General features: G+C 35.5%; 1 protein-coding gene across 1 annotated transcript; it reads left to right on the top strand.

The window, feature by feature from the left end:
• Positions 1–5,855: 5,855 nt before the first annotated feature.
• LOC126832678 (polypeptide N-acetylgalactosaminyltransferase 5) lies at positions 5,856–13,763 on the top strand (the record flags this gene model as incomplete). Its single annotated transcript, XM_056103268.1, has 7 exons — positions 5,856–5,983; positions 8,617–8,734; positions 8,927–9,034; positions 9,692–9,826; positions 9,967–10,074; positions 12,890–13,015; positions 13,758–13,763. Coding segments are annotated over 7 exons (729 nt in total), but the record flags the coding sequence as incomplete, so codon positions are not given.
• Between the last annotated feature and the right edge of the window lie 368 nt (positions 13,764–14,131).

The following is a 14,131-nucleotide window of genomic DNA, read 5'->3' as shown; positions in this document are numbered from 1 at the left end:
GTATGATTTCTCGCATAGCCCACTGTACGGCGCATGGAGACAGGTGGAACGTTAAACTCAATTAAGTCATCGAGTTGTGATTTATAAATAAGAAAAGGGCACTCTGGACTGTACAGCGAGGGAAACAGACTATAATACCGAATAGCCCCACCTACTCCTCCGGATTGGCATCCGAAAGAATCCAACAAATTTGAAATGAATGCAGACTGTGATCTATGTTATTTTATAAGGTATGGCAACCCGGACAATCTCGGTAAGATTTAAAAGAAAGTTATATGTAGGTACTGTTTCTCGCCGTGGTCTTTTAACCCTAACCCTATAAAGTATATATTCTTTTTTATTTCCTACCTTGCTTTTAACTGGTTTTTCTTTTAATGCCTGTTCTCTAGCAGACTGTGCGTTCACACCATTATCAACCATCAATGATACTACATACAGTAAGCATACAACTAGTAACGCCAATTTCAGGTCCACTCTCATCTAAAAGACATTAAAACCATTCTTATTACATAAGCCATTACTTCCAGTTGAACGGTGGCATGGGATTGAATTGTCTAACTTCTGTACTTTAGATCATAAGGTATGTCATTAAGACAAGTTGCGTGGTTTCGATTCCCAACTTGTGGGTGACAATGGGTGAGATCGTCTGTCGAAGGTTTCCCTGGGTTATTGAAATAAATTTCAACCGTATTTCAGACTAGACATGACCGAGTTTGTGTTGAATGAATTTTAAATCACATTTCTCTCTGGCAAGGGCGTTTCCGTTATTTTTTCTAAAGATTCCATGTGCCAAGGGATATTTTACGTGCACTGCACGTCATGACCTAGGGGTTTCGTCATACTGCACTGTGTGAGTCTGGATTGGTAAGAAGATTAAAAATCACGACATTCCAGTTGTCTTAACTACATAACCCCCTCTCACCGCCCAATAGATTAGATGCTAAGCTGTTTTGGGGCACTATTACATCGCTAGTCATAACGGGAACAATACTGGAAGGAACGGCCAATTTGTATCGAATTTGTATACTTTTAATCCTATAAATTTCGAAATTAAATTTATATTTTATAATGTTTTAGATAACTTAAACAAAAAAAAATAACATTACAAAATATTTTATCTAAGAAAGAAAATAATTAAAACTTTTTACCTTGGTGGCCTCTCCTTAAATTGTCTCTTAGAAACATAGCCTCTCTTCCTTTATAGCTTGTCAAAACACCTGCAGGAATACAATCGGCACCTGGCCCTTATTAAATCATAATTTTAAGAGTTGTAGACCCCTGGATTATCAATTAAGTAAAATAATTCCACACATCGCTTCCTCGTTAGCCAAACTAATAATAACAATATTCATTAAATATACAAATAAAATATTTTAGTATCTACATATGTTTATCCTTCAGTGGATCAAAGACTTACCGATTTCATAAACAATATTCGCTTCGTTAAATAAAGCAATTTATTTTTAAACAATAATAAATGAAACTAGAGAAAGATTTGACAAATAATTCTAGGGCATATGCATTTGCAATTTAATTTATACCCCGTGAAGAAAATCAGAACTGAAATTAGAAACGAAATTATGATATAAATTTATTAAATTGAGATTTTTGTAAATTAGAGTGCATGTGGAAACAGAGAAATTGCATGATTAAACAAAATCTTTGAGCGGCATTTAGCGATCTCGGAAACACATTAACAGAGCACAGTTTTTAAGGGATACAATCACTAATTTTATTCTAAAAGCACGACGTTTCGACAAGTATCCTGTTATCGTTATCAACAAATTGTGGAAACGTCGTGCTTTTAGAATAAAACTAGTGATTGTTTCCCATAAAAACAGTGTTCTGTTAATGACTAAATACATTTCGCTTAGAAAATATATTTTTGTTTACTTCTAATAATACAAGAATATTCTTGGAGAAAGCTGCGAATAAAATAGCTAATGTTACGAAATATTTGGTGGATATAAAAGAGATTTTTTTTGTTCGAATTGTTTTTATATATAAACTGTGATTATTGTCCACACACCATATCTATAAAAATAAAAAAATAGGACAAACTGAACAATATTTTATGTAATATTGACCTATTATGTTTCAGAAATGGATTGATTTTTGGTCGTATGTTTTACTATTTGTTACTACTGTGTGATTAAGGGAGAGAAGAACTGCAATAGCAAGCCATTGGCCACCAGTTTTGACGTACACTGTTTGACAATTCCGCGAATAAACTCAACTTTTTCATATACATAATTGAAGTTTTTTTTTACAATAATGAGAGAGTATGTGATGGTATTTAGAAGTATTTGGTTAGTATTGATTGGTATTGGGTAGTATATAGGTAGTATTGGGTAAATCGCACTGCCCTTACAATGTTCTGCAAAGAGAGAGAGAGAGAGAGAGTTTAACGTCCACTCGACACAAACTAAGTTCAATTTTATTTCAATAATTCGTATGCGCGTAGGGGTCTTTAGAAGTGGGAGGAAACCGGAGGACGAGGTTGGGCAGGCCATCCTACTCCTTGTCACGTACAACTGGCGAATCGAAATCACGCCAGTTGACTCAATGACAGACCTTATATGATACAGCGCGCACGTGCTAAACATTCGGCCTAACGGCGGGTTCTGCAAAAAGGCTCAGATACATCCAAATGAAATGCATTTACTTTTTAAAAAAATCATCTCAAATATATATTCCCTTTTTCATCGGGGGGTCTTTATAAAGCATAGCTAAAAGGAGGTCCTCCCAAACGCAGCGATTTAATATTTAATAGACTTGAATAGTTAATGTGGGATGTATGGGGAATTATTTCTGCTCCTCGCAATTCCGTTTCAATCTTATACCTGAGACATCCCCGTCGATTAAAGTAGACGTTAAGCCCTATCACCAAATGGCAAAAGGCTGAACGTGATAATGTTATATAAACTGGCGATAAAGATAATCTACGTTATTAAGAGACTTGGTGACAGCATGTCTCGGTTTGATATCATTGTTACCGACAATAGCATTGGCCATTGTACTGCATAACCAAATGTCTATACATTTGTAAATATACGACCAGTATGATTATGTCGGAAACAAATCTAACATAACCTATTGCAAGAGAAACTCTCCGAACATCACGATAAGCTCTCAAATACAATGGCTGCTCTTGATTCCAAAGGTTTGGTGCATTTCTGCAGTTAAACAACGTTGTGTTTGATAATCCGAAGTCATATTTAGATAGTTACTGATGAAGAAAATGAAATAACTTGTGAAGTAGCAATGCGGGAACTTTTGTTTGAAAATAGAAACGAAATCAAGATACAAATTTAAATAAATTGGTATAATACATGAGAGAGCAGAGAAATTGTAATGAAGAAAATGAAGCACCTTGTGAGTATTGAAGTAGCCGTGTTCGGACTTTTGTTTGGTTTGACTATTATTATATGGACTTGTACATTGATCTACACGCTGGGCAATGTTGGGAATGATTACGTCAGGGGTCATCACACACTACGTCATAATACAAGAATGGGAGCTAATTTGGTTTATCTGGAAGAGGCAGACGATCCATCTTCTAAAGGTTAGTGCATTCATCTTACCACTAATATTGTCAGTTATGGTGAATTCCCACAGTTGACATTTTATCAAAAAGTTGGAAATTTGGTGAAGTTTCCCAATCTATTTTACAGACCTAATGCGACATCCGTCTTTTATCTCTGTCCAAGATGACTGACCTTTAAAAGGTCAGACCGCTGTAGTTCTAAGGGTGACGTCACATCACAATGTTTACCAACAAAGCAAGATGACATCGATAACGCCAAAATAGATTACTTCTGTGGCTTGTTTTTGTTGTTTTAAAACAAACACGAGCAGGTCAATCAGATTAGACGGTAAAAAATGTACTTCTGAAAGAATTCAGAGTAAACAAACAGAAAAAAACGTCAAATTGATGGTCACGCGTGCGTTGTTTACATCGAACGTAGTAATATGAACTGGTACGGGCAGAATTATATCGTTTTACCCATTTTACGCCTCCGCGTACTATTTTCTGTACCTATTTACGCTAAATATGGAATATTTTTTATCAAGATATACTTCAAACACCTTTATTTATTTTTCTAATACTAAAAAAAAATGTTTCAGAATTTAATTTGTCGAAAGAAAAAAGTTAATAATTTGTAGTCATTAAGTCGCATCGATGTAATCCTTATCAGTGATTGTAGCGGCCAAGCGAATATTCACTGCGGATCAGTGTGGAAGTTTCCTGGTTGTATCTGGAAAGACCCGTAGATAATTGTCTATGATACGTAGTCAACAAATTAGACAAATTCGAATTCGATAGTATACGCCTTGTTTTAGACCAATACCAACTAAACCTTGATACATTTTAGCAGAAAGACCGTTAGCTGTGTGAATTATTATTGAAGTGGCCTACGTATGTATATATATGTTCACACTGTAATAATTGTCGATGATATGTACTCAGCAAAGTCGTTATGATTTACTGATAAATTCTATGGTGTAAACTTGGGTTTAGATCAATACTAACTAAACGTGGAAAATGTGATAGCTATGGGAATTATAAAATGAAGGGTGTATTCGGCAGATTTTGCGTGATTGCTTGTACAGTTAGAGCAGATTAGATCGAGACAATTCTATCAGATCACACACAAAATCAAATCATAAATCACTTCTATAAAATCAAAAACAAAATCTATAAAATCCTAAATATAATCTATAAAAATATAAACAAAATCATAAACAAAATATTGTGTCTGATGAACTCTTTTATAACAGGATAATTATTCCTTTTATTAAGTATATGGACACCATTCAACTACCCGAAACTGTGTAAATATTGTCATTCAGATTATAGAGGGACCAGCCAGGGTTTCGACCCACTGATTGCCACAGCACGTTGTTAGTAAGTATATGTTGTCTGTGGTGTCCGATGGTGTATATCTTTTTAACTTGTTAGTCACGACTGACAATTTATAAACTTAAAATCACATCTTTGTCTACATCATAATGCAAGTAATTTTATCTATTGTCAGGTTATGGCGGAAAAGGTGTGCTACTAGATCCTACGAAAATGAAGCCAGATGATTTAATAAAATATAAGACTGGTTATTTGAGACATCATTTCAACGAGATGGCGAGTGACATGATACCCTTGACTAGAAAAATATTTAACGTCACCGAACCAGAGTAGGCTATATTTACTATGTCCTGAACGTATCGTATGAGGTTGTTCAACTTGCATCTTTGTTTTTTGAGAGAATGCATATCTGTCATCTGGGATGTCACGGTGGCTAAGTGGATAAGACGCTGGCTCCCTAGACTAGAGGTCAGATGTTCGATCCCTGTATTGACAAGGACAGCTGTATAGTCGTTCGGGTGGGACGAAAAACCGAGGTCCCGTGTACACATTGGCGTGCACGTAAAAGATCCCCTGACATCTGGAATTCGATATAAGAGTAGGCCGTAGTGCCGCTGTCCGGGCAAGATTTACCTCATAGCACACTGTATGGTGTTTGCCTGTTTTCATTAGCCCAGGTCGGAGCCGAATAGTAGGACGTTAAACCCCATTTCATTTCATTTCATGTCTGTCATCTACACTTTCCTGTCTGCTGGACTGATTAAACAATATTGTATAATTTTATTTAAAAGAAACTTTATCTTTTGATAAATGTTTCCCAAACTAAATATCCGAACTATATTCTGGTGACGGTATAATGGAAGCTGTTTACAATATCAGTAACATTAACTATTAAACAGTCACATGAAGCATTGCTCTTTTTTATATTTCAATTGATAGATGTTTGGAAGTTGAATATAACTATAAACATCTACCAACTGCCGGGGTGGTTATCATATTTCATAACGAGGCATGGAGTGTATTACTACGCTCCCTTCACAGTATTTTACGAACAGTACCAAGAGACTTGTTAAAAGAGATCATACTGGTGGATGATGCTTCTACAATTGGTGAGAAGGAGTATTAATACTATCATGCTGTCAAAAACGAAAAGAAAAAATCCAAAATAAAACCAATTCTTATTTTATGGATTTCACCGATGTATCGATTTGTCCCACTGTCGAAATCCACCAAGTTTCGATCATCCTGGTCCTATTCTCTTCTCCGGTAGTATTTAGATTGTAGCTGTTGTTTTCGTATTAAGCGTGTTCTGTAAGCGTCTGATTGGCTGGTGTATATATTGTTTTTAGCCCCATCCTCGCGAAGAGTATCCCCAATATTGGAAATACTAGTTATCGCCAAAATGTACTAATTTGATCTGTTAAAGCCGGGGAGCAGAGATTAAATGATGATGGACATCTCATGGCACGTCAGTTATTGACGTGACATGATCTGGTCATTCAAGCCAGTAAAAATATAACATTCTCTTGGCAATGACTTACAATATCAATAGAGGCCTGTCACCCGTCAGTAATTAAAATTAAATCATTGGCATAACTTCGATTAAATATGTATAGTAAATACTTCCCAAACGGTACATTTGTTATCAGGTTATGATAAAGTGGGGACTTACAAATGAAAAGTATATAGTCTATCCATATTGATAGCGACTACAATAGTATTCGCAGGAAAACCGCACTACACACACCTAAAACATATAAGACATACCTGCGGACAAAACACATCAATTACACAAACATTGCCAGCAAACGTGGTATATATGGAAAACAATAAAACAGAGAATACAAGAAACGGTTTTAAAGCATAGTGACATTTTATACTTTCTAGGTGGATTACACCAACAACTAGAAGAATACGTTTCAAGATTCAAAAATGTTATGCTAGTACGATTGAAAAAACGATCCGGTTTGATGGTAGCCCGCATGGAAGGCTTGAAACACGTGACTGGTGATGCAGTTGTCTTTCTTGATTCCCACGTGGAGATGCCAGAAAGTAAGTGTGGAATGGTAATCGAAATTGACAAAACTGTATACATCTGAAAAGACTTAGAAAATTGTGTTAGTTCCAAAATGACCGTAGTATTGATTGTGTTAACATGATGTTCTGTCCCATTTATTTACTTTGAATTTTGGGATTATAAGAAGATGATAATATTTGATAAATATTGGTTTCAAAAGAATATCGTTTTCCCAGATAAGATGTGACCGTAACTGTATCATATAATTAACATGTAGTCTGTTCCTTGATGAAAAACTATATAAATTATATAATGAATCATACATGTATACACCAATCCTTATTTAAGTATTCACAATCGAATTCGAAATCTTTTTACAATTTCGTTTCATATTATTTTTCCAATATATAAAATTGAACCAGAAAATGAAAGGATATTGGCATCTGGTGTTAAGCAGATTGGGATACCTTTGTTGTCCACTTTCAGGATGGTTGGAACCGCTGCTTCAAAGAATCCAAAGCAATCCAAAGATCCTTGCAGTACCAGCCACAGACAGCATTGACCAAGATGATTTCTCGTATCAGGCTATATCTGCCAAGGACCAAAATATTGGAGGTTTTGACTTAGACCTGTACTACACATGGCTTCCACAGAGAAAAGATAAAAACGTGGAATTCGACATTTTAAAGCCAATCAGGTTCTATAACACTTAATACCAACCCTTATTTGAGAATGAATGTTTGTTGTAGTCTGTATAGTATACTGGTATATGCGTGTAAAGCAGAGCATTAAAACTGTTTTTTATTATACTAAACTGAAGCATTGCTCAATGCTGTAACACTTTGTTAAAATACAATAACCTATGATTTAAATGGATTTAAACCCCAGCGAGATTTAAGCATTTAACGATCAAATGGATAAGCCAGATTTAGCCTTGGTTGTCAAATATTGTTGCTACGACATTTTGGAACTATTATAGCAACAACGACCAGCTCTTTATCATCTAAAGCTTACATAACACATCATTAACTGAGCTAATGCAGACAGCCACATTTCTCATCCGAATGCTGTTCTTTGCCATCGTGCCAGTACATTCGGAAATGAAATGAAATGGGGTTTAACGTCCTACTGTTCTGCTCCTATACTGGGCGAATGAAGACGTGCATACGCGTGCTATGAGGGAAATTTTGCCCGGGCAGCGGCACTATCGCCTACTCTTATATCGAATTCCAACTGCCAGGGGATCTTTTACGTGCATTCCAATATATACACGGGACGTCGGTTTTTCGTCTCATCCGAAGGACTAGACAGCTGTGCTTGTCAGGACCTCCGTTCGGCACCACTGACAAGGGGAAACCACGTCGGAAAATCCCGATGAACTTTCTCGGCCAATGCAGAGTACATTCGGAACTTACCCACTGGGTCGCCATGTGCCCTTCAAACGGAAAATAGTGTTTTTACGTGATATGGTGTCATAAGCGCGAGTTGTAATGTGGACTGAATTGATATGAAATGGGGTTTAACATTCTACTGTTCATTGAAATTTACACGACAATAAGAGTTGGCCGTCCTCACGGGTGCCGTAACGAAACCTTCGTCTCTGTTTATTCTATCGTCTTCATTGGTCTAGTCGCAGAAGAACAGTAGGGCGTTAAACGCCATTTTCTATCATTTCATTTCATTTCTATTTATTCTGTAATTTGAATTTAAAATTAAAATTTTGTCCATTATGCAGATCACCGACTCATCTCGGATGTTGTTTTGCTATGTCGGTCGATACTTTTAAACATCTTGGTCAGTATGACCGTCAGTTGAAGATATGGGGGTGTGAAAACGTAGAATTATCATTTAAGGTATACAATTTTCTAATCTTTTATTTTTTAACACTTTAGTTTGATGATTTTAAATTACCGTCGGGGACGGGCAGTTAAAGATATCTGTGTCTTTTGTTAGTCTTTAAGATTTTCTAGTATGGCCTTCACATCTTTTTTTTGCATATATCCTAAATACCGATATGGGTTAAAAATCAACATTAATCTGTTCAGGTTTGGATGTGTGGTGGCCATATTGAAATAATCCCGTGTTCACGAGTTGGTCATTTATTCCGACAGACTGCGCCGTATGGTTACGGCGACGACGACAATGCATTTGAGGTCATCAAACACAACTGTGTGCGTATTGCTGAAGTTTGGATGGATGACTACAAATATTTCTATTACAATCGTATCTTCAATACTCAGGTTTGTTGAATTGCAAGGCAGTTGCCTCCCTTTGAATTAAACTCAAAAGCAGGCGTCTCGATTCAAGGGATATAACTCTTTATTGATTTGGATTCAGCCTAGTATTGACTTCAGTGTTAAATTCGTGACATTTCTTTACGCTTTATCATTGTTTTGAACATTAATTATGTGATCTTTATAGCCACAATGAGACTAACATGTAATCACCGGATAATAATATTGAAAGAGTCTGACCATTTAAAGCGAACGTCTGTTTTCTTCCTGATCATTTCGTCTCAAAATCATGAATTCACCAAAATCATGATTATCCACCAAATTCATTAAAATGTCCTAAATCCCTGCATGGAAATTCGTCGATTCTAGACGAACAATTGCTATGCGAAAGGGGGTGAGATCGAGAATTGCTATAAATAAACGCTCTACATGAGGTCAGGGGATTCGGTTAGTGTCTTGAATCTATACTCTACCAAACCTTTGATTACAATATTAAAGAAAAATAATATATAATTATTTGAAACAAACCCAATAGTTAAACTATTGCTCTATTGAATAAATCGTCTTTCTCTTCAGAAGACTGCAACAATTACTGATTTGTTTGATCGAAAAGTATTGCGTAACAAGTTGCAATGTAAATCTTTTAAATGGTACCTTGACAACGCTTTTCCGGATATATATCTTCCATTCGATTGGCTGGCATCAGGACAGGTAAGTTTGTAAAATAATACAATTTAAAAAAAGGCAAACACTCTTTTATATGAAACAATGACATCCGGAGAGATTCCTTTCTAGTTGTTGTTTTTGTAATTTACCTTTTCATTTTGTGTCCTCTTTTTACCCAATATTAGATAAGCAATGTGGCCTATCCACACAAGTGTATTGAAACTCCAGTTCATTGGGCGAATTATGGTAAATCTGTTTATATAGACAACTGTAGCAAACAGATTTTAATTCAGGTATGTACACCATTACTTTATAAGGAAATTTCTAATTAAGTTAAATATTGTGTTAAGGATATGTCTTATTGGGTTGAATAAGGTGCTAAGCAATGTCTAACTGGGTTGAACATCGTGTAGGAAATGTCAAATTGGGTTTATTACTGTGTTAAGGAAATGCCTAATTGGGTGGAATATCTTGTAAGTAAAAGGTCTAATTGGGTTTAATACCGTGTTAAAGATGCATTATTCAAGAACTGAATTTGCCTATTGCAGGTCTTTATTTAGGTCTTAAATGTTATATACATTATTAGTTATAGACATTTATTAACATGACAAGACCATCAGATGCTTTTGAATTTCAACGGATTTAAAAACGATTGGCAGTTACTGATTTAATTAAAAAATGGATAATCGGGACTTTGTTTACTATCGTAACAACGCTGGCAATGACAAATGAAACCCCGCTATTCCCCAATCAACCCTACACTGTTAGAAATATTTTGGTTATTTTACCCTAAAATTACGGGCAGCAAAAGTTGCCCCTAAATCATAGGTAAAATTACACCATTAGTTATTTAACAATTTACTGTAGAAGGACATATCTGTTAATTTACATTTCTTGTAAAAATACATCACAATGTTAATTTACATTTCTTGTAAAAATACATCACACTGTTAATTTACATTTTTGTTAAAAATACTAATATTGGTAATTTTACATGCAAGATTCGAGCAATAGCCCCGGTGTAAAATATTTCGTATTAATATCACTTCAATATATATTGAATATCGATAATCCTGTTTGGTAGACGAGAGCATGGTTCCAGGCTTTCAGATGTAAGCTGGCGGTACTACTATTTGCAGGCATTATAACCCTGCTTTACAGACAGTCCGGCCCAACTAACACTGGTCAATCGGTTTAATTTACCGTCTTCAAGTGAACTTGAAAACGAGATAATACAACCTACGGCCAGAAAGTCAAAACATTTTTTTTTTATGCATTTAAGAAAATACTTACAAACTGATTAACGTACGCTAAATATCAATACACTTTATAGATCTTATAAATAATGGAAACTAGATATACATGACATGCAATATACTAAATTTACCAGATGTGATTGTCCATATTATGGTTAATAAATTGAAATGAATACCATAAGAAGATACTTATTAGGAATGTTTCGTTTCTATGGAATACTAAAATACAATAAGAGATAGTAAATTTACCGAATAAGTAAATTTACCGAATAGGTAAATTTACAAAATAATGTAAATAAACGTAAGTCTGTAAACTGACATGCTGGCTATGTTATTTTCCGTTCAATATTTTAAGGTAAAAACAAATTCTTTAACTGCTGTAATTTTACTTATATTTCTTACCTAAAATAATGTGAACAAACGTTACATAATAATGTGAACAAACGTTAAATCTGTAAAGTAACACGCTTGCTGCGTTACTTTCAGTTCAATTTTATTACATTATATGTATTTTTACAGGATTTTGAATATGTCCTTGATTCCATCGCCACTTATTGTCAAAAAGACATGAAACTCGATAAACATACTTAAAACTCGGTAAAAATACATTAGACTTGGTAAAAGTAGTATATGTTGTAAAATATACCGATAATTGAGGTACAAAAAAACCTTTGTACTACTGTAATTTTACATACTTTTCTGACAGTTTACCTGGTGGTTGTCGTAACACCATTTGCTATTTGGTTGTGGACTTCAACGGTCACTGTTAATTGGTTGTGTGTTGAGAAATGTTAACAAAAATATTTCAAGGTTTGCTTTCATTACTATTGAATAAAACATTTCTGTGATTTCAACATTTTACGACAACCAATTTGGGCTACGGTACATCTTCCTATAGTTTGAATACACTAAACATTATTGTATTTTGACGTTACGTATGTAAAAATAAATTATTTCACGGTAAAATCACCTGTATAATATGTTTTTACGACTATTTGTACTATCACTCAGGTTTGGTGTAATAAAATATACATTTGTAAAATAACATACAACTACGTAAATATTTTACCACATTCTTACGATAAATTAACATTTATTTCTAACAGTGTAACTTGGCTCAGAATGAAGTAGTTTGACTGAAATTCTCAACATATTCACTCTTCATTGTTTATTTATTTTAACTATTTGGCGAGAACTGTCAGCTCTTTATCCATATCTTACATAATGTATCTTTAAGGAAACGTATAATAGGGTGGAATGCCGTGTTATGGAAATGTCTAATGTATTGGAGTATACAGCTCGCCGACGCTATTTCCGCACCAACTCGTGTCGTAATGGTCAAGTGAAAATCGTACGATTTGCGACAATTCAGGGCCATTTTCACTTCAAACCAATGACTTTGCTCTTGAGGGCACGTAATACAAATACAAAAAAACCCACAAATTTAGTACTGCAGGGGTGAGGACAAGCGGGTGCTGCTTGCCTTCCTTGCTCCGATCTAGAGAAGGTTGATTAATAGAATGGTTGGTGCCAGATGTAGTGGGACGACGGTCAATCTCCCTCGTAACCTAACGTATTGGCACCATTCTGGGATCACAAGGTCAGTGGGGGTGCGAGGGGAGGGGAAATGTGACCCCCCCCCCTTTACCCTAGTTGAAGCTTGTGCCTTTGCCCCCTTGACCTTGAACTTTGCCTCAACTGTCTCTTTGCGCACCCCCCCCCCCCCGTAAAGGCTTGGGCGTTGTTGTGCATGGAGCCCAACAAGTCGTGGGTTAAGTCGTAGGTCCAGGGTAAGGCTTCAACAAAGGTCTCACTTAAACAAAACTGATTAGATTTCTTTTTCTTATTTCAGCATTTTACTTTAACGAAAGAAAACCAGATCAGACGAGACGAGGGATGTTTAAATGTCGATGGTGACCGGATGTTGGTGGTTACACCATGCGCTGAATTTAATAACGAAGGCTGGATTTACAGAAAGGTATTTCTATTAATCCATTGTGTTTTCCAACGGTTCAATCTTATTCTACGCTCTTCTTGTTGGAGGAGGGTTGTTTACTCTGGTCATCGTTCGCTGACTCTCTACAATTTGCTCTACGCAGCTAGATGACCAACTTTTATTTCCTTCTTTCGAGTTTTTAGTTTGGAACACTACACTGATAAAAATAATAAGGTAGTTTGCACCAATTCGCGTGGAAACTAGTTGCCACCTAAATATGGGTAACTCCTAGCCTTTAGTGGTGTAATCTGATAACACCCAACTAGTGTAGAACATCACACCAATTTAGATGTTAGTTGTCACCTCCAGTAGTGTAACCTGCCTGATGCACTCAGACAGTGTAAAGTTACACCCGTGGGTGTAGATTAAGCATTACCCCTCAAGGATGTTTTGTAAATTACGCTTACATTTTAATTATTACACCAACGTGGGTGTGAGTTCAAAAAACTTGAAATTGGCTATAGGTCTCTGTGATAATTAGTATACGGCGGTTAACCCGACCCCGATTACATATAGACCCTCGGCTAGTTCGCGCCATTTTACAACGACATTAAATTGACAAATATCCATTAGACTGATTCAAATTCAGCTACTGTTGGGCAATTAGACTATCTGTATCAATTTACAATGAATATAAATTGTGAGGAAAAATCAATACACATATCCTTACAACTTAGCTGAAAAATATAGTTTATTCATTTATGCACCTTAATAATTAATTAAGATATAATTAAGATACTTAGTAATATTTTGGAACATTTACACGTCTTTAAGTGTATACAAGCTAAAATAATATACACTTGAGGCATTATGAAATATTCCTAAGATTATTATACCTGATAATATTCTGAAAGACATATATTCGTTATGGGTAAACACTCTAAAATAAGTTATACCTGTGTTACTAATGCAATTAACTCCATATACATGTATTACAAACAAAACCCCACTTAAATTGGAGTTCACAAACACTTTTGTAACGCAAGATACGTTGTAAAATTGACGCCTTATTCGGAGGAATGTTTCCCTGAAATGAATACACCTGTTTCGTAAATGCAATAAAACGCTTGTAGAGGTGTAGCTCATCCCAAACACCCT

The sequence above is a fragment of the Patella vulgata genome, chromosome 9 (assembly GCF_932274485.2).
Source record: "Patella vulgata chromosome 9, xgPatVulg1.2, whole genome shotgun sequence".
NCBI classification, from domain to species: Eukaryota; Metazoa; Mollusca; class Gastropoda; family Patellidae; genus Patella; species Patella vulgata.
Note: the sequence above shows the minus strand (reverse complement) of the source record. Positions and strands in the feature narration are given on the sequence as shown.